Source organism: Cynocephalus volans, chromosome 4 (assembly GCF_027409185.1).
Source record: "Cynocephalus volans isolate mCynVol1 chromosome 4, mCynVol1.pri, whole genome shotgun sequence".
Taxonomy (NCBI): Eukaryota; Metazoa; Chordata; class Mammalia; order Dermoptera; family Cynocephalidae; genus Cynocephalus; species Cynocephalus volans.
The window spans coordinates 110,134,332-110,156,401 of NC_084463.1; the positions used below are offsets into that span (position 1 = coordinate 110,134,332).

General features: G+C 38.0%; 1 protein-coding gene across 1 annotated transcript in view; it reads left to right on the forward strand.

The window, feature by feature from the left end:
* The window catches only part of SWAP70 (switching B cell complex subunit SWAP70), a 70,130-nt gene that overhangs the window by 37,223 nt on the left and 10,837 nt on the right, over nucleotides 1–22,070 (forward strand). Inside the window, exons 4-9 of the mRNA XM_063095354.1 lie at nucleotides 8,151–8,378; nucleotides 10,373–10,519; nucleotides 11,777–11,885; nucleotides 13,597–13,778; nucleotides 19,986–20,093; nucleotides 21,575–21,741. Coding sequence (XP_062951424.1) covers nucleotides 8,151–8,378; nucleotides 10,373–10,519; nucleotides 11,777–11,885; nucleotides 13,597–13,778; nucleotides 19,986–20,093; nucleotides 21,575–21,741 — 941 coding nt within the window. The remainder of the gene's footprint in view (nucleotides 1–8,150; nucleotides 8,379–10,372; nucleotides 10,520–11,776; nucleotides 11,886–13,596; nucleotides 13,779–19,985; nucleotides 20,094–21,574; nucleotides 21,742–22,070) is intronic.

Here is a 22,070-nt window from a genome sequence, read left to right on the forward strand (position 1 = left end):
TCATGATTTCCTGGGTTTGGATTCTGGCTCCATCCCTGTTCACTAGTTGTGTGACCATGGGCAATTTACTTACCTTGTTTTTGCTGCAGTTTCCTCAGCTTTAAAATAGGGATAATGCTAATATCTATCTCCTAGTGTTCTTATGAATATTAAATGAGAAGAGTGCCTGGCCCTTAGAAAGTGCTCATTAAGTGCTAGCTATTATATTTATGGAGAAAGTAGAACTTATACTGGGCATTCAAGGATGGGAAAGATTTTGAATAATGGAGAAGGCAGAGAAGAATTCTGGATGGAAGAAACAGTGGGCAGTGTTACATGAGGCAGGAAAGCAAGGGCATGTTCTGAAATGAGTGAGGTATCCAGTTTGTCTGAATTCCCGGTCAGGATGCTTATTTGGGAACAGCCAAACTGGCTGATTTAAGCCAAAAAAGAATTTTTTGAAAGGATGCTGAATAGCTCACAGACTCACCATGGTGGCAGGAAAACTAGGTGTGGAGGCCATGCAGCCTGGTTTATACCGTCACTATACTGGTCACCCCAGTGAGGAGCCACAAGGAAAATGCTGCTGCCATTAGAGGGTAGGTGTTGCATGTGTACTGTGGACCATCGCTGGCCCTGGATATTGGGTGCTGCCCAGGAGCTCAAATCTTCTTGCACCTGTCCTTGCTACTAGGGAGGGTTCTTCATGGTGCCCACTTCCCAATTCACAGTCAGGAGATGATGCATTTAACTGGCATGGCCTAGGTCAGGCGCTGTGTGCTAGGTGAGGGAGCTTGGAAAGGACACATTTGCAATTTCAGCTTCTACATTGGGAGGTAGGCAATTCCCTGTACAAAAGAAGGGGATTAGATGCTGGGCTGTCAAAAAAGAATAAGAGATGTTTTTTCTAACTGGAACATGATGGCTATGAAGAAGAGTTGGTGATAGAAAAGGCTGGAGAGTTTTTGACTTTGTCATGTAGGCAGTGGGGAACTGTGAGCCATGGATGGTTTTTGAGCAAGAGAGTTATTGGTGAATGGATGAAATGTGGAGAGATGGGAGATGGGAAGTTGAGAGAAGGTAAGTGGCACTGAGGACTAAAGTACAGTAGTATCAGTGAGAATGGAAAAAAAAGCCAGATGAGAGGAACCTGGATGTCACAGGACCAAGTGCACAGTGCCTGGCTGTAGGGAAGTATAGGCAAGTTTCTGGCCTGGGCAGCTGGGGGTAATATAGTTTATTCGTTTAAAGCATGGTCTTTGAAGTCAGACTGACTGGTTTGAAACCCAGCTCTACTACTTGTCAACTATGTGGCAGATCACTCAATCTCTTTGTTTGGGTTTCCTCATCTGTAAAGTGGGAATAACTACTTTCTTCACTGGACTCTTGTAAGCACTGAAAAAGTTGATGTATGTGAAGCATTTAGCATAGTGCTTGGACCCATGATAAGTGCTCACTAAAAGCGATGTGTTTGTGAATGACAAGATGATGTACAAATTGGGGACATGATGCATGAAAATGGGTTTGGTACATTTGACATTTTGGGTGGAACATCCTTGTGGAACTGTCCTGTATTCAACTGGAAGTGCACATCTAGAGCTTGTGAGAAGCCAGGGCTGGAGAGAGATTGGGAAACCACGGGAGTAGGTTAGATGAAGAAGGAAGAGACTAGTAGGAGATGTGAGGGCCAGGGACAAAACTGTGGGACCATTTCTTTCTTTCCTTTTTTTGGTGGCTGGCTGGTAGGGGGTATTCAACGCCTTGATCTTGGTGTTCCAACATGGTGCTCTAACCAATTGAGCTAACTGGCCAGCCCTTGGGACTGTTTCTGTGGCAGCAAGAAGAAGTAGGTTTAGTAAAAGGAAGCTGAATTGAACAGGCGGTGAGGTAGGAGGAGAACCAGGGGAGTGTTGAGTCCTGGATGCCAAAGAAACAAAAAGTTCTAAGAAGCAGATAGTAGTTACTGGCATTAGATGCTACAGAAAAATTATGTGGTGGTGAGTGAAAAGTTGCCCTTGGATTGAACAATTAGGTATTGGTAATCAAGGAGAAGGCAATTTCACTGTAGTGGTGGGCATAGTTTCTTAATGCTTAATAGCAATAATGATGTAATTGCATACTATGTTAAAGGGAAAATAAAAAATAAAACATGCTATGGCATTTTTGTCCAAGGAAATTGTCTAGCCTAATACAGAGACGTAGGGAATGGACTATTGATAGATGTAGAAAAAAATGTACCAATGGTATTTTTAAAACTTAGCTGCTGCTTAGAAGGATTATGCAAATAAAATCTCCAGTATCGTCTTTTAAGACATTTTACAGTTGCACTCAGTGTTCCAAATTTATTTGTATTTTCTTTGGAACTGAAGGTGGGGTGGGTCTCTTACCCTTGACATTTTGGTGTTTTTCCATCACTAAAATTTTCATGATGAGCGTGAAAGTGACCTTGTTCTGATTTCAAAATTAGAAATTAGTGAGTAGGGAGACTTACTTTATTCCCTGAGGCAGCACTTGCTTAATGTGGAGGACTTGTCATTGGCTTGATTTCATCACTGAGCTAAAGCCTGTGAAGGGAGCCAGTCAGCATCAGCTTCCTGACTGCTCTGCCTAAGAAACTCAAAAGATTTCTGTTCAAGGGAGCCTGAAGACCTGGGACCCCCATGAGCCTTGACATGTGCCATGACTTTATCCTTTCTGCAGCCCAGAGCCCCGGCAGGACTCCTCAGCATGTTTACCTTCATCTTTGCAGGATGACAGGAATGTCTTAGTCCTCTTTCAAAAACAAGTTAATCTCATTTGAGAAAGGAACTACTTCTCTTTGATTTGTTAGAACAGCCAGGCAACATACCTTGTCATGTTGTTGTTTGGACTTATTCTGTACTTTGATGGCCTTAACTCACTCAGCATTTCTTCTGGTTACAGATTATTCTTCTGTGGCCAGGAATGCTTGTGTGGAGAAAGAAGGGATCATTGGGACAGACTTATGTGAAGTTTCTTTTTGTCTAGCTGCTGAGTCAGCCTCCTGAGGTTTAACACATGGACTTGTCTTAATTGAGCTCTTAGCATATCACTTGGCCTTTGACCAAGTGTTGCAAACTGAAGGTCACATTATATTATGGAAAACATATTCTCTGTTAAATTTTGCTTCCTTTCGAAATAATTTAGTAACATTAAAAAGACTGTTTGAATCATTTTACTTACATATTTTAATAAAATTTAATGTGAAAACATACATTTAAAAAATAAATTTTGAAGTATCATGTCTTAATTTTTCATGAGTATATATACCTTGGGTAATTTGTAATCTTATCAACAGTTTTTAGGCCTTATAAATTTAAATCCACCTACTATAAGGATCATTTGTATTTGGTGTAAGTCCAGAGTGTTTTTTAAGAAAGATTTTTTTCTCCAGCTTCAATTAATACTACGTAAGATAAAACAATGGCAGTAAGTTTGCTTTTCATTCAGTTTTCCGTCACCCAAAAAGTAGTGTCAAGAATGTTAAATATTTAAGTGACTTACATGGTGAAGTTAAGATGTTTCTACCACACAGATGTCAAGAAATAGTGTGTGCTCATTTGAGTTGGTTCCATGATTCTTGTCAGATGATATTCCTGGAAATGTGTGTCTGTAAAATATAGTTTTTATTTAGTATTCATTTCCTACAGAACCAAGAGCAAAACAGGATGTCTCTCTTGTGGACTTATTTAGAAGAATTGCCTTGATGTAGTCGAAAATTAAAACTGAAAGAGTTTTACTAGGCCCTGAATGAAATAAAAGCTGAATTGTTGATAAGTCAATAAATACCCCTTTTAATGATGACAGGCAAAGAACTTTTACAAAATAAATTTTGGAGCCAAAGGCCTTGAAAATCACATGCAGCTTGAAAGTTTATTCTTTGTTATTTTTGGTGAAACTTGCTTGGAAGGAGGAAGTAAGCTGCTTCCTGAAACTGAATGAGCTCTTAGAATTGTTGCAGACCACTCAAGAGCAGCACGTGATTTATTATTTGGTACGATTGAATAGTGCAGAATGGGAGAGAGAATGTCTCTCCTTGGCCCAATACAATGAATCAAAAGGTCCTATGTTATGCGGTTATGATACGTATATGATTGTGTTGAAAGTCAGCAGGAAATGAATCTAGATTAGTTGTCTGGCACAGTCACTGGGAATACTGAACAGATAGATGTTGGGTTCTGATGCCAACATCACAAAAGGGCTTGGGAGGGCACCTTCAGGAAGGTTCAGGATGAGTCCAGAAGCTGCCTCTAGAACTGAGTTTGATAGTAACAGGCACTTTCTCAATTACAGACATTATGAAAGATCATCTGATTTTGAAGAGGAAGCTGAAGCTCAGAGTGTGAGGGGCTTGGGTTCATTCATAGTAGTAGGTGAGGAAGAGCTTAGGCTGTTTCCTGATGTGTGCAAATGGTCAGTCGTCTGCAGCAGCTTGTCGTGACCACTTGTAGTCATCCTGTACATACATGTGGCCGTACACATGTGCTTCCTTTGGCCTTACTACTAATGCTTCTAGTTGTGCCTGTATTCCCTTTACCCCAAACTGTATTCAGGCCCATCTTTTTGCTCCTTTAGGGAGACTGAACTTCTGTACGTGTTAATGCCACTAAGTTATTTTACCTTGAGCAATTATTTATCTTAATGTACTTTTTTGACTCTTTCTTTTGTGTATCTCTTCAATCACTTCTTGACTTTAATCTTTTTATCCTCTTTGCTTTTCTGTCCCTTTCTCTTCTTTCTTCATCTTTTCTCTGTCCTTCTTAACCATTTCCTTTTTCTCTCTTCCACTGTCTATCCCTGTTACTTCTATTTGAGCCAAGAAAGTATCTAGTAATATCTGATAAGCTTAACAGTAGATGATATATCTCCAGCAAGAGAAAGGAAAGACCTAAGTGTGTTTTTCTCCAAGTAAACATATGTTGAATACCTGCCATGTGCTATTTTTAGTGTATAAAATAATTTCTGTTTTAGAGGAGTTTATAATATCTTATTGGATTAAATCAATAGAATTCTTGATATTTTTTGAACTTGTGGTATTTTGTGAATATATGTTCCTTTGCACACATGTATTTCCATTCTTTTTCTGTTAAACTGTTATTTTACAAACAACATTATAACCGAATTAATGGAAATGCAAAGAAGAGAAAGGAGAAAAATTAACTCACAATACTATTTGTAACAAATTAAACTTACTGTATCTGACAGATATTTGTCAAAATATTTCCATAACCTTTATGCAGTGCAAGTCATTGGTAAATTTAATTTTGCATTCTTCTTCACTTTATGTTATTTCATAAATGCTTTCTTAGATATAATTTTAAATGGTTGAATAATAATTCCACTCAGGACAGAAGGGAAGCAACATAGATGGAGTACTTACTATGTGCCAGGCATTGTGCATATTGCTCTATATTTGTCTCATTTTATCCCCATAATAGTTCTATGTGATGAGCATTTTTTTTTATTAAAGCATAGTTGGTTATACATTTTTGGGGGGTACAACATTGACTACTATCATCTGTGTACAACATGTGTTGATCAAATCAATATTATTACAGTGTTAATTATTACAAATTGTACTTATTCTTTATGCCCCTTATCCAATCTCTCCCTGTCCTTCTCTCCCTCCCCACCTCCTGCCTCTAATAACCATGGATTTGTTCTCTCCTGAAAGATTGACGTTTGTCTTTTGATTTGTTGCCTAGATGATCTGTCCAATGCTGAAAGAGGGGTGTTCAGGACCTCAACTATTATTGTAGAGTGATGCTTCTTCTATTCTTCTGGAGTGGGCTTTGTAGAGAGAGACGTCCTCTTTTTTTTTTGGTCTCCGCTGGTGACTCTCCTGGTGTAATGCAGTTGAGTGTCTGGTGGGCCACCTGCATGATGGCTGTGGCTACTTCTGTGGCATCTAGCTACTTTTGCAGCAGCTATGTCTATGGTGGTGGGCCACCCATGTGGAAGTGGTGTTTTGGGCATGCTCCTTGCCTGATTGCAGATGGGGGGATGGCCCTTGGCTCCTGCCTCAGGACCCCGGGTGGGTTCCATAGTGTGCCTGGCTGGGGGGGTGGGGAGAGGCTCTCAGCTCCATACCTCAGGACCCCAGGTGGACTCCATGGTGTGCCTCTGTGATGAGTATTGTTATGCCCATTTCATAGGTAATTGAGGCTTAGCTTAGTTCATGTCAGCTTAGCAAACATTAGTTGAGCTCTGCTATGTTCTAGGTATCATGCTGAGCTTTGGGGATTCAAAGATGAGTGGGACATGGTCCCTCCTACAGGAATTCAGAAAATGGTGGAGAAGCAAATGAGTAAACATATAATTTCAAATGCAGTGTGCCAAGTGCAGTGACATAGAGGAGGGAAACCGACCTGGATTAGGGTTGGTCAAAAGATTTGCTACAGCAGTGCTTCTCAAACTTTAGTGTGCATATGGGGTTCTTGTTAAAATGCAGATTCTGATTTGGGGGTCTTTGGTGGGGTCTGAGAATCTTCATTTTTAACAGGTTTCTGGATGATGATGCTGCTGCTGGTCCACATACTTCACTTTGAGTAGGAATATCCTAGAGGATGTATGACATGAACAAATACCAGTTAGCTGGGGAGAGAAATGGGAAAGTGCATTCTAGAGAGATGACAGAGTAGGAAAAGATGTAGAAACATTAAAAAAGTGTCTTAAGTGGATAAGCTACTTATAATATGTGGTAAGTGTTGGCACAGTACAACTTGCTAGCTGAATCCAGCCACAGCCTATTTTTGTGCAGTCCATTTTTGTACAGCCCAATTTTGTGCAGCCCGTGTGCTAAGAACAGTTTTTACATTTCTAAAGGGTTGAAAACAAAAAACAAATCCCCCCCCCACTTGTGATAGAGAAGCACAAAACCTAAATATTTTCTATTCAAACCTTTTACAGGAAAAGTTTGCAACCCCTCATCTAGGGTATTGGTGGTATTGGTGGAGTGTCAAATCCAGGTGGGGCATAATGGAAAGAGGCTGGGGTGATCATCGTGGAATGCAGAGGAGCCTGGCCTTTATCTTTGAGGACGTAGGGAACCAGGAGATTTAAGGAGAGGAGTGTCAGGCTCAGGTTTTTGTTTTATGAAAATCCTTCTGGCAGGATATAGATAAAAGGGAAGCAGCGTTGGAGGCAAAGATACCAACTAGGAAGCCTGAAAAACGAAGCCAGATGGAGTAGGAGGGATGGATTTGAGAACTGTCTGGGACAGTATTCTTCATTCTTTTCTGACTGCAACCCATAGGAAGATAAATATTTTATATCATGACCCAGAACATGTAGGCACATGCACACACAAGGCAAAACTTACCACAAAACAGTACTTGCCTTTATTGCGGATAAACTCAAATGTTTTTCATTCCATTCTCAAAATGCTGTTTGCTATCCATTAAGATGATTTAATGATGGGCCATAACTGACAGTTTGAAAAACACTGATCTAGAGAAGTAAAAGCAGCAGGATTTTCTTATTGATTTGATGTGAGGGGGTGGGGAACAAGAATGCTGGCAGGGGTGAATGTGTAAATGGTGGTGGTCCCAGCTGAAATCAGTAATACAGAGGGAAGACATTTGGAGGGTAGAGACGATTCATTTTTGGACGTATTGTGAGAGCACTGCAGGATACTCAGGTTTTCTAGAAGATTTACTAAGCTTTTCTGGCTCAGGTGGGAGATTCAACCATTGTTTGTAACATTGTCAGTGTTCTAACAGGAGGAAGCAGCGTGAATTTCAAATACTTGGCTTATGTGGAAAATTTGTAAATTGGGGAATAACTTGTACACACTACTTTGAGATGTTTGTTTAGTGCTTGCATGTTCAGTAAGATTAATGTTCTAATATATTGAAATATTTATCTGACAGAGAGTAATCAGATCACAATTAGTTTGTGTATGGTTATGTATGTGCAAGTATACTATACATTAGGGGGTCATCTGTTTTTGATTCCTGTATTTATTCTAGACTGATATAGACTAGTGGCATTTTATCCATACTCCTCTGCCCAACAGTAGGAGATTCTTTAAAGATATGCACTTTTGGAAGTGTAAAGAATATTTCCTAAGTTGACCGTATCAGGGTAAATAACATAAATATGTTAAGAAGTTATTTTTTTTAACTAAGAAATATTATTTTTTCCTTATATAGATTGAATACCTGCTTAAGAAACTTACAGAAGCTATGGGAGGAGGTTGGCAGCAAGAACAATTTGAACATTATAAAATCAACTTTGATGACAGTAAAGATGGCCTTTCTGTGTGGGAACTTATTGAGCTTATTGGAAATGGACAGTTTAGCAAAGGCATGGATCGGCAGACAGTATCTATGGCAATTAATGAAGTCTTTAATGAGCTTATATTAGATGTGTTGAAACAGGTAAGGATCCTGTAACACTGCTTTTTTTTCTCATCTTTAAAATTTGACATTTTGAAATTAATAGTATTTTCATCACCAAGATGAGCATAAGTCACTTATACTCTTACACTGATTTAGAATAGAAATAAAGTTGCATATTTTTCCAGTCTTGCACTTTCATTTTAAAGAATTGGTGCAATTTTAAAATATAGTTAAGAATTAGGAAGTTACTATTTTGAAAGAACTGTTTAAATAATCACGTTTCCAAACTATTTGTAATGTACCTTCATATCATATGCACATCCATACCCACTGATCTGGAAAGATCCCTATAGCATATTGTTCAGTGAAAAAAACAGGTTGCTGGACAGTAGTTATCCTGTAACCCCTTTCATGTAACGTGAGGTATGTGTGTAGAGCTGTCTGGAAGGATGCTCGCCAAACTGTGACTGCCTCTCGATTGTGGGATTTTGGTGAATTTTATTTTATTCTTTATTCCTTTATGTTTTATTGGACTTTCTATGTGATTTTATATTATTTTTCTAAAATTAGAAAAATACCGTTACTTCTGGAAAAAAGAAATACCTTTATTATAACAAAATTGCATTTGTCTTAATTAGACTATTGTCTTTGTTTTCTCATCACCCAGCATAATATCTGATACATGAGTACATATGGGAAGCTTGGTGCTCATTAAATAGAATTCTTTTTGGTGGATCTTTCAAACTTTGTATGTTATTATATTGAATAATAACTCTGACTTGGGATTTCCTTACTTTGCTCCTTTCTTTGTTCAGTTGGTGATATTGTTGTCTTTACTCTTTTTTCCCAGTGGAGCCTGTCAATAAACATTAATTGAGGCTTAATTTGTATAGCTTTTTGGTGCTACAAAGAGGTATGAGACATAGTCTCTGTCTGAAGAGGACTTCTAGGCCCATTACTATGGCAGGATATAGGACTACAGTTGAATTGCAGTATGAATAGTTTTTGCTTAAATGTCCGAAGATTAGGAAACTGAACATGTAATATGATTAGAACTTAGTATAGTAATCAAATGAAACCTACAATCGAGTTACTGTTATATGTTTAATGATTTGTATTGTCTGCCATAGGCTATCAGCACCTGTTGATTTAATATTGAAAGTAACAGCTATTCTCATATAATCTTGAAAGGCTTTGGCCTATAATAAAGTATAATTTTGCTAAAGTAAAAATTTGTATTCCATACCTTGGAGGCTAATATGTGGGGAAGGAAGTACAGGGCTAGTCTGAGCTTAGAAGCCAGTATCCTAACTCCTGGTCCAGTATATTTTCTGCTCATCTGGAACAGAGTTCATCCTCCAGAATAGTGAGAGTTCAGTTAGAAAGGTAGGTTGGTACCGGAGGGTGGAAATCCTCGAATATTTGGTTGAACAGATAAACTCAGCCAAGCTGACACCTTTTAGCATTTTCATTGATTGAGGTTTTAATTTACTGAGAATCACTGTTAGGCATTCTTTTTTTTTTAAAGGGAATAGACAAAATAGTATAATGAACTCCCATATGCCCATCACCCATCCCTAGTAACCACCAACATATGGCTAATCCTGTCCCATCTACTTTTACCTCTCCTGTATTATTTTGAAGCAAATCCTAGATATTTCATTTTATCTATAAATATTTCAATAGGTATCTCTAAAAGATAAGGAATTTTTTAAAACCCAAGATGCTGTTAACATCAAGGGAGTTCTAAATCTATTATCTGTGTATCACTTTGGGAAGGAAGTTATCTCTGAAGTGTCTGAAATTATATGCAAACTTTTGTCTGCATGTGTTTGCATGAATTTGACCAAATATAGTGTCCCTGGTCTTCATAGATTCTCAAAGGGTCCATGAACCACAAAGCACAAGACTATTGATATTCATGTATTCAGGACCATGTATCAAATAATGGAGTAGGCAAGAATATCAAAGGTGACATATCAGCCCTTACAAATATAAGGACAAACATTTATATCAGATTTAATCTTTCATAGGGTTACATGATGAAAAAAGGCCATAGACGGAAAAACTGGACTGAACGCTGGTTTGTACTAAAACCCAACATAATTTCTTATTATGTGGGTGAGGATCTGAAAGATAAGAAAGGAGACATTCTCTTGGATGAAAATTGCTGCGTAGAGGTAAGTCTATTGTTCTTTACAAGATTACCAGGTGCTGCCCCCTGCTGCTGAAGTAGTTTCTTAACTTCTTCCTTCTAGACTCTAGATCCTTAAGATAATCCCAAATTTTACATTTCCAAAATAATATAGTCACACAGTTGCCATAGTTTCTGAACCAAAAATTAAAGGGAGCCGACAAAATTTTTTTCTAATGTGAATTTATTTTCAGTCTAATACTCATGAACAAAGTATAGTGATTAAGTCTAATTTATTTGAACATTTAAGGGATCATTTACTGAATAAAATGAAGTTAAAAAATAGATTATAAAGTAAAAAAAAAAAAATTCAGTGAGACAATATTTAAAATCATTAATATACCAGAAAATCTGGGATATTTGACTACAGTAAATAAAAGAAGATCGGCTCAGTTGGTTAGAGCACAGCCTTATAACACCAAGGTCAAGGGTTTGGATCCCTGTACTAGCCAGCCGCCAAAAAGAATAAAAATATAAAAGAAGATCTGAACACTACATTTGAATATTTTAGGTGATTTTCAGGACACTTTATTTATACCTACTAATTCTGTAAAGAAGTAAAGTTTTCAAGAATATACATTTTTGAGTTTTTAATTTTTACATGAACTGTCCCTCTGTATTTGTTGAAGAACATTTGTCTAAGATCACATAATCTATAATATATTTTGATGAATGAAATGGTATAGATATATTAATATCTTGGGGTGTGCAGTGCCCATGAAGCAGTCTTCTTAGATTCAACTAAACAAGGAGACCTACAAGATTACCATAGGCCATACCAGTCTACTCATAAAGATAGAGGACAGGAACCACAGGTTGCCAGCAATAACACCCCAGATGCACAGAGAGGAAGCTACATCAGGCAGGTGTAGAAATCACCCTGGCTTAGAAGTCTCATGTTCCATAGGAAACAATTAATACCTCTTGTAACAACTCCGCAGATGTACCTTCTAGAGTTCCTACAAGGGACGTGCTCAGATTACAAGAGTTGCTGCACTCAGGAAAGCCCAGGGCCTGGCATCCCTGTCAATTGTTTATAGTTCTCCCAGTCCAGATGTAGTGTACCAATCTGGGGTCATTGTTACCATAAATAATGCTGCCTAGCAGACAACATTAATAAATCAGTAATATGCATTTATAGGTATTTTTCATTAACATTGCGTTTCAGTCAGACTTGTATAAATAGTTAAGATTAATTTAAATACTAATAGCTTTAAAGAACTGATTTTGCTTCCTTTTTTAGTCTTTGCCTGACAAAGATGGAAAGAAATGCCTTTTTCTCATAAAATGTTTGGATAAGACCTTTGAAATCAGTGCTTCAGATAAGAAGAAGAAACAGGAATGGATTCAGGGTAGGATAATTTTTATTATTTACTGTGCTATAACTTGAGAGGTCTGACTTTCTATTTTTAGATCTCATGAAAGATGCTAAGGCATTGTTTCCTCATTGTCTGTAGTTATTTCTGTGTGTGACATACATAGTAGCTGAAAGAAAAGAGTTCTCAAAATTTTCATCAGTTTCATTTGCATAATGAACTTGTCTATGGTTATTTCTGTGTGACATACATAGTAGCTGAAAGAAAAGAGTTCTCAAAGTTTTCACCAATTTGATTTGCATAATGAACTTGGGAAATTTTCAAGGCGAGATTTTAGTTTTATTTACTATTTAGAGAGTACAGAATTTCCCCTTTTAAGGATAGTGAAGAATGTCAAAGTGACCATCTTGTGTTTTTTGTAATACGTAAAACAGGAGGAATTATGCAGTTGCTTTTGAATACTTCAAGTGATTTTAAAGTTTCATTACTTCCACAAGAAATCATTAGTTTCAAATAAGTATCTCAAGAACACAAACGTTTGAGTTAATAACTTTTAAACTAAAGTTTTACCTTATTCCAAAACTAGTATAGAACTATATATGAGATTTTTGTTTTTTAATCCTGAAAAGGGATTCTGAATATTCTATTCTTAAACATAGATAAAATTATGTTATATTGGATTTTGTGGTCATTTTGATGTAGTTCAAGAGTTTGAGGCAAGTCTACCTGGGTTTGAATCTTCTTTCGTGGGTCACTTGATTTGAGTTATGATTCTGTAGCTGCTTTCTTCTTCTGTGAAATGAAGATAATAATAGTACTTACCTCTCAGGGTTGTTGTGAGGGTTAAAAATTAGATAATTACAGATGTATTTGCACGTTTTCAAAATGACATATCATTGCAGAAATGTTTGTGATAGATTGCAAATAACCTAACTGTCCATTAGTTGGGAAATGGTTGAATAAATTATGGGATATAGTTACACAGTGTCGTACTATGAGGTTCTTTATGTGCTAATATGGAAAACTCTCTGAGATAAATTAAGTGAAAAAACTGAAGCTCAGATATCCTTTCATGCTTTTCAGATTTGAATGTGAAAATATTACCTATTCAAGAAATTAAATTTAAGTAATGAAAAATATCAGGAAAAAAGATTTCATGTGAAAGATAATGCATGTAAAGGATATACATATTCTATATCCTTTAGATGCATAATAGGAGTCTGTATGAGTGTTTTCAATAAATGGCAGCTACTGTTGCCTGTTATCTTCTCAGAAAGGGAGTATATAGGGAGGTGGTTTCATAAGGCGTAGATGAGGGGCAGACTAAACTCAGCAGGTCGCAAATCATATGTCAAGAAACTTTAATTTCTGCCCTTACAGTGTCTTATTCTTATTTGGCTTTTTGAGAAGTATAGAGAAAAGAGTTGAAAGTGTTGTCATAAGTTCTTAAAGTGTGTGCAATATTTCTGAATCAATTGTGTCACTTTAAGCACAGATATACAGTTTTAGAATTTTGGAGTTGGAAGAGACTATAGATTCTCTCTTTCATTTTATAGAGGAGGAAACTGATGCTGCAAGAGGTAATGTGACTTGCCCATGATCACACCACTATTCACTGGTAGAGTCAGAATCTATACTGGGTCTTCTGACTCCCTGCCTGGTTTTCTTCCCACTGTACCATTTGCATGATAGACTTACAAAGAATAAAGAGCAATTCCCATTTTTTCTGAAACTTCACTTTTTATAGCAATTCATTCTACTATCCACCTGTTGAAGCTGGGAAGCCCCCCACCACACAAAGAAGCCCGCCAGCGTCGGAAAGAACTCCGGAAGAAGATGCTGGCTGAGCAGGAGGAGCTGGAGCGACAGATGAAGGAGCTCCAGGCTGCTAATGAAAACAAACAGCAGGAGTTGGAGACTGTGCGGAAGGTGGGAATGGGCGCTGGGCTGGATGAGGGCTCTCCATTTCATTTTGGAAGCTACAGCTACTTTGATTTTACCAGGACTAGGTTAGTGCAATTTTAGGGAGATGTTTTTGATGAACTGTGTTCTCAGGAGTATATCCGGACCACTAGGTGAGACATACTGGTTTTCCAGCCTGAAAGTGTAAGGATCTCAGGGCAGCAAAAACATCTCATTGACTAGGAAGGCTATTTATATGAATAATGAACATATTTTGTCTGAGAAAGATGGGAAATCTCGTTTCCCCGAGAATGTTAAGGGCATTTTTGGTGATCGGGGCAGGGTCTGTTGCTTTTTTAGTTTTTTCCCTTTAGCTCCTATCTTCATTCATAAGACTCATAGTGCAGAACATGGGTTTACTTACTATTTGGAGTCAAAGATACAGTCTAGGTCTGCTTCTCCTTCCATCTCAAGGCTAGGAGGTCAAATACCATAGGCTGTGTAAGTTTGTTAACGTTCACTAGGAAACCTTGCTCCTTGGTTATGTCATGGTTCTGGGGGTCGTAGTGAGTCTCCCAGTGTGTGAGCCTGGTCTTTATTTGGGACACCTCTAGGCTGATCCTGTCTGCCTTGAATCAGTAAGCACCTGCTAACCACAAGCTCAAAGACCCTTTTGTGCCCTTCTGTGTAACACCTTTGCCTTGGGATGTGGGAGTGGCTCATAGTCCGAGACGCCACAATACTGATGGGGTTCAGTCTTTGCAAACCATGGAAATGCCACACTTTGTGCTGAGCTTCCTCTGCGTAGACTCATAAAGAAAGATTTTAAAAGGTGTGGCATACAATCTTAGAAACAATTGTTATTATCCAGCACATGTACTGTCTAAAAGCAGCTCCTCAGTTCTTATTGCTCTTCCCCCCCCAAATCACTCTTACATCTTGCCTCTTTCTGCTGCAATATATTTTCTTTAAAAACTCTCGACAGGCTAGGCTGAGCACCTGCAGTATGTGATCACTGCTTCCTCCCTCCATTGTGCACACATCAGAAGTAGATATTATGTGGGTGGGGGTGAGGTGGGGAGCTGGGGCTTGGTGTCCTTTTTAATAATTTGTTAAAATTATGAAATAGGTCATATCTGCAGAGGAGAGAATGAAATATGTGTATACAAATAATCATACGGTGAATACCCATGAAACTACTACCCAGGTTAGGATAGAATATTGCCAATATTTTAGAAACTATTTTTTCTTTCTTTTTAACTTTTTAAGATTTGCAAACAGTAAGATTCACGATCTCTGTATAGTTTTATGATTTTTTGTATGTGCCTAGATTCTTGTAACTACTACAAGCAGAATATAGAACAATTGTGATATCCCAAAGAATTCCCTCTTGCTTCTCCTTTATGTTCAGATTTTCCCCTCATCCCTGGAAATTGCTAATTTGTTCTCTGTTCTATATTTTTTCCTTTTGCAAATTGTCGTGTAGGTAGTATCATACAGAATATATTTTAAAAACTGGATTCTTTCACTTAGCATCATGAATTTGACATTCATCCATCTGATGCCCTTTTACACTCTTAAACTCTTTTAAATTCTGCCTTCCAGGAGCATGTAAGTTACCTGCTATGGGTAATGTGAATGTATGCGTGGTGTTGGCAAGGAATATACCCAGATAACTTTCCCACTACCAAGGATTATAGAATTATTCAAGTGACAGATCTAGGATTCTTGGTTAAGTGCTGATATTGATTTTCTTTTTATTGTCAATAAATACAGTTTTCCAGTTTTTCATTGAAGCATTCTTAGAAAAACACGGCTTAGATGAATATTTTAATCACCTGACATTAGATTACATATCTGGGTTTTTAAGACTTGACAGACTTTATTTAATCTGAAGGAATAAGAAATCATGGTAGTTTTTATAAGTTAATAAATTTGTTTAAAGGGTTTGCCCAAATGTTTATTATTTCTACTTTTGTTTCTTTTAAAAAATATAATCATTTGAATAGGTTCAAAAATTAAAAAATACAAAAATTTCTCTTTGTAGAGAGATCTTTCACCTCCTTGGTTAAATTTATTCCTAGATATTTTATTTTTTGGTAGCTATTGTAAATGGGCTTGCTTTCTTGATCTCTTTTTCTGCTAGTTTGCTATTGAAGTATTAAAACACTACTGATTTTTGTGTATTGATTTTGTATATTGCAGCTTTACAGAATTCATTTATCAGCTCTAAGAGGTTTTTGGTAGTCCTTAGGTTTTTCTATATATAGAATCATGTCATCTGCAAACAAGGACAATTTGACTTCATCTTTTCCAATTTGGATGCCCTTTCTTTCTTTCTCTTGCCTGATTGCTCTGGCTAGTACTTCTAGTACTATTAAATAGGAGTGGTGAGAGTGGGTATTCTTGTCTTGTTCCTGTCCTTAAAAGCTTTTCCCCATTCAGAATAATATTGGTGGTGGGTTTTCATATATAGCTTTTATTTTATTCATATATTGAGATACTTTCCTTCTATACCTAATTTTTTGAGTCTTTATGATGTATGGATATTGAATTTTGTCAAATGCTTTTTCTGTGTCTGTTGAGATAATTATATGGTTTTTGTCCTTGATTTTGTTGATGTGGTATATCACATTTATTCATTTATGTGTGTTGAACCATCCTTGCATCCCTAGAGTGAATCCCACTTGATCATGGTATATAATGTATATATAATACAGCAGTATTCTGTTAATTTTTTGTTGAGGATTTATGTGTTTATCTTCATCAGGGATATTGGCCTGAAGTTTTCTGTTTTTGTTGTATCTTCATCTGATTTTGGTATCAGAGTGATGCTAGCTTCATAGAAGGAGTTTGGGAGAATGGCCTGTGTTTCATTTTTTTGGAATAATTTTAAATGGATTGGTATTAGTTCTTCTTTGAAGGTTTGGTAGAATTTAGCAGTAAAGCCATCCAGTCCTGGGCTTTTCTTTGTTGGGAGACTGCTTTAATCTCATTGCTCATTACTGGTTTATTCAGATTTTCTATTTCTTCTTGGTTCAGTCTTGATAGTTTGTATGTGTCCAGAGATTTATCCATTTCCTCCAGGTTTTCTAATTTGTTGATGTGTAGTTGTTCATATTAGTCTCCAATGATTCTTTGTATTTCTGTGGTATTGGTTGTAATGTCTCCTTTTTCATTTTGGGTTATTTGGGTCTTCTGTCTTCTTTTTTTATTTAGTCTAGCTAATAGTTTGTCTATTTTGTTTATCTTCTCAAAAAAACAAATTTTTGTTTCATTGATCTTTTGTGTCTTTTTTTTTTTTTTTTGGTCTATATTTCATTTATTTATGCTCTGATCTTTATTTCTTTTTGCCTACTAATTTTGGGATTGGATTATTCTTGTTTTTCTAGTTCTTTGAGATGTAACATTAGGTTGTTTATTTGAAGTCTTTTTGTTCTTTTGATGTAAACATTTATTATAATAAATTTTCCTCTTAGTACTGCCTTTGCTATATCTCACAGGTTTTGGTACAGTGTATTTTTATTTTCATTAGTTTCAAGAAATTTTCTGATTTCCTTCGTCCTCTTTAATTTCTTTCAGCTGTGTTTTGTAGAAATAAGTAAGCATTGCAATGAAAACAAGCAAAGGATGTGAACAGGCATTTTACAGGAAAGGAAATATATATAGTCAATATACATATATGAAGAGATGGTCTACCTCATTATTGATCAGGGAAATGCAAATCAAGAGAAAATTAGATACTATTTACACCCGTTCAAGTTCTCAAAAGTTAAGAAGTCTGACAATACCAAGTGTAAGAGAAGATGCAGTTCAACAGGAGCTCTTCTGTATTGCTGGTAGGAGTGGAAATTGGTGCACCACTTTGAAAAATAGTTCAGCATTATTTTGTAAGGTTTAATTAACATTTACACAGCCTTTGACGAGTAATTCCACTTCTAAATGTGTACATGTGTGTATGTATATGTACTTTTGCATCAGAAGACATATGCAAGAATATTCATGGCAGTACCATTCATGATAGCAGAAACCTGGAACAACAACCCAAATGCCCATAAACAATAGCAAGAATATAAAAGTTGTAGTTGCATTTACCCAAAGGAATATTACTATTAAAAACAACTACAGACACACACAGCAATATGAATGAATTTTAGCAATATACATTGACTGAAAAAAATACCAAAATATTATATATGACAAGGCATTTTTATTGAGTTAAAAACAACTAAAATTAAACAATGTGCTTTTTGGAACATGTATAGACAAAACTATAGTTTTAAAAAAACAAGGGCTGTTAAACACAAATTTTGGTTAGTGATTATCTCTGGTAGGAGAAAGTAGAGAATGGGGTAAAAGAGCAGCTCATAGCTAAATACAAGTTATTGTCAATATAGTAATTCTCAATTTGGGTGATCATTCACTTGCGTTTATTATTTTAAAATAACTAAATGAATGAATTAAAATATAAAAATAAAATAAAGATACAACAAGGCATTCAGTGAAAAGATTTCCTCCTGCTTCTTTCCTCTTTCCGCATAGTTCCCATCCCTTGCCCAAGGTAAGCAAATATGAGTATACATTCTTATTTTCTCATGTTTTATTTTATTTTATTTTTTAAAAGATGACTGGTAAGGGGATCTTTACCCTTGGCTTGGTGTTGTCAGCACCACACTCTCCCAAGTGAGCCACAGGCCAGCCCTTTCCCATGTTTTAAACACACAAAAGTACATACTCGGGCCGAGCCTGTGGCGCACTCGGTAGAGTGCTGCGCTGGCAGCACGGCGACACTCCCGCCGCGGGTTCGGATCCTATATAGGACTGACCGGTGCACTCACTGGCTGAGTGCCGGTCACGAAAAAACGACAAAAAAAAAAAAAAAAAAATGTACATACTCACCTCACTCTTCTGCATCTAGTTTATTTCACTTAATATATTTTTGAGTTCTTTTTATATCAGTATAAAAGTTTATAATGAGGGCTCAAAGAAGGGCTCTTCCCCTAGTTCTTTCTGTCAGACTTTTGGCTGGTATATGGTTTACTGTGTTGCTCTCATAGAGCTACCATCCTTTTAATTCCTTACAAAATCTCCACTGTTTTTGAGAGTGCCCTTAGGCTTGTACTTCCTCACACTTTCAAATAAAGTCAGTTCTTTTTGGGAGAGCAGCAGAGCCTGACTTTCCTCCTATGCGAAACCTCTGTGCCGTGTTCTAGAGCTGGGGATGGAGATAGTGGTCTGCTTCTCTTGGAGTGATACTCCTGCTTTATGAGCCTGTCACTGGGTGGACGTGGTAGGCTTTGTCTTCTCCACTTGCCTCTCCCTGTGTGGAACTTCTGCCTCACAAGCGAGTTGGGACAAGGGTGATGAGGCCCAGTATTCTCCGCCTGTCATAGTTGGGGTAGAGCTTCCACCCTCTGGGTGGTGTGTGGGGCTGGTGGAAGAAGAGAGCCCCAGATCTCTCAGACACCCTGGCCTGGAATAGAGTTTCTGCAACATGGAGCTGGGCAGGATGAGAAATACCGGCAGCCTGCCCCTCCTGGGGAGATACAGTAGCCCTAGACTGTGAGCTGAGAGAACCCTTGTTCTTGGTTCCATCTGCCAGGAGCAGAGCTTCCTTCCCACTGACATTATGTGGAAGAAGGAGGGGAGTGCATTGTGCCTCAAAGCATCTCACTATTCTTACTGAGATTTAGTAGATTTTCTTATATAAATGTTCTTTATTTGCTGTATGCCCTTAGGATAATTTCTAGAGACTTTAAATGGTTGTTTTTGGTTTTTTTAATTAAGATATTTTTCACCAGTTATTGTTGTTTTGCTGAGGAAAGGGTCCACAGAGCTCCTCATGCCACCCTTCTGGAAGTTGAGCTCTGGTAAAAGTTTTAAGGACTAATGTGTAGGATGACAAAACTATATAGAAAGAGCTCAAGAAATAGCTCTCAGACCTCATGAATGCAGTTACAAATGAATTTAACTCAATGACCATACTGAAATCTTCTTTGCGAGATGTTGTCCAGACTTATCAATCGTCATTCACTTACCTAATTTGTTTTGTATGTTAACTGGACAAATTGTTGGAATGGAAATCCAGTGGATCTAAAAGTTTTTATTCTGTCTTTATTGAATGTTAAAGAGTGTTTGGCTTCTCCCATATGCTTAAGTGTGACCATCTCTCTCTCTGATGTACTTCCACTGTAACAATCCTGCTTTTCTGTGGATGGGTTTTTGATTGGGTAGAAACTGGAAGAAGCAGCATCTCGTGCAGCAGAAGAGGAAAAGAAACGCCTTCAGACTCAAGTGGAACTACAAGCCAGGTTCAGCACAGAGCTAGAGCGAGAGAAACTCGTGAGTACCATGTGGCTGAGAAAGCTGCTGCACTAGCTCCCAGAGCCAGCCCAGGTGGTAGAAAAAGGCCGTTTTATCAGCTTGATGCTGACCTGCGGTGGACCACTGGGGAAGTTATGTGTTTGCTCATTCATTCGTTACTTATTGAGTACCTTCTATCTATAGGCACTGTGCCAAAGATGTAAAAGACATAAATCTCCTAAATAGAAATTTATAGAATGGGGTGATAAATGCTTGATTATGGTAACTGTATGTCCTGGTTTGCCTGAGACAGTCCCTGTCATCCTGATATAATAAGCACTAAAAATGTCTCTTTTCATTCTCAGAAGAGTTTTGGTTTAGAGAATATATAGCTATGGAAAAAGTAAACATAGGTTCCATGACATTGCTCCTTTGTAATGAGCAAAGTGGGGGTTCTGAAATCGTGAGGACATCTGGATTCTGGTTTGCTGCTCTTGGCAGCTCTGATTCATCTTAGAGGCTCCCATTCCCAAAAGACCCAGGATCCTAAGTTAGCTGGTTAATTGGAACACAGGTCTTCTCACATTGAGTGACGCTCTGTGGGAGAGTGCTGAACCCAGTACCTAAAGAGATGCTTGTGACATTTCCTTTAGTCACTTTTTGTTGCTTAGAGTTGAGAGAGATGTGTTTGTGTTATGAGAGAACAGCACACAGAGGAAGGCAGATGTGATGTAAAGAAGCAGTGCTACACACTCACTGCCAGAAGATCTGGCCTGTTCCCTCTCTGCTTCTTCTTACTGAGCTTTAGTTTTCCTTCTTTAAATTAGAGGATTATCATATGATCTCTCCTGACTCTTATGAGGATGAAGTGAGCTAATGTGAGTGAAAATATTTTGTAAACTGCAGAGACATACGTTAATGTGTATGATATTATATTTAGGATGTCCTTGCCTTTTAATTTTTAAGGCAGGGGTTCAAAACTCTTTCATTCAGAAGGGAAACCATAAACTTGTTAAGACACTAACTTAAGTGCATGAGTTCCCCCAGGGCTGGAGGTGCCCTAGGGAGGGAGAGAAGAAGGGAGGCACCCAGGTAAGTGGGGAGTGCAGGCTAACCTTTCCTTTTCCCTTTATTTTAACACTTTGCTGCTCTGACTGGCAAAGGTTCATTCCTTTTAGAGAAGACTCTGTTGGTAAAGAGGTTGTAGCTTTAATACAGAAAGAAATTTTTAAGAGAAATTATACAGAGGAACTTTTTTTTCTTGATTTGAGTCTTAAAATGTGGAGTGGAAGGGATGGAACATATACCAGGGCAGGAACACAGCATTTGTATTGTGGTTTGTTTTCCCCAGACTCTTTTATGGTTGGTCTTGGGTGTGGTGCTCTTGAGGACAGGGCGCCACCACCGTGACAGGCTGCAGCCATGGGCTGTGGGCAGCCCCTCAGGATGGAGGTAGAGGGGAGGCTTTCCCTGAGGGAGAAGTTAACCTACGTTTAAACGTGACCCTTTTATACCATCAGATCAGACAGCAGATGGAAGAACAGGTTGCCCAAAAGTCCTCTGAACTGGAACAGTATTTGCAGCGAGTACGGGAGCTGGAAGACATGTACCTGAAGCTGCAGGAGGCTCTTGAGGATGAGAGACAGGCCCGGCAGGATGAAGAGACGGTGCGGAAGCTTCAGGCCAGGTGCCAGATCGGATTGCAGACTTTGCCCTTTTGTACTTTGCTTGATCTGATAGTTTCTTGGAATGACTAACACCCGGGTGGAGGGGGAGGAGTGTCTCAGCCCTGGCTGTGAATGAGCTTGAGGTATTGTCCAGACTAGGGAGACCCTGGAGACTTGGCCAGCTGAGGTATTTATTCTCATTCTGGGGCTAAAGAGGGGCCTTGTATCTATTTTAGAGCAGTCTAGTGGGTATATTTTATGGGGTACCCTTAATCATATTCTAGAATGTCCACAGATTCAGGATCAACTTTGGTGAGAACTTGGCTGCTACAACATGTTCCACATCAGA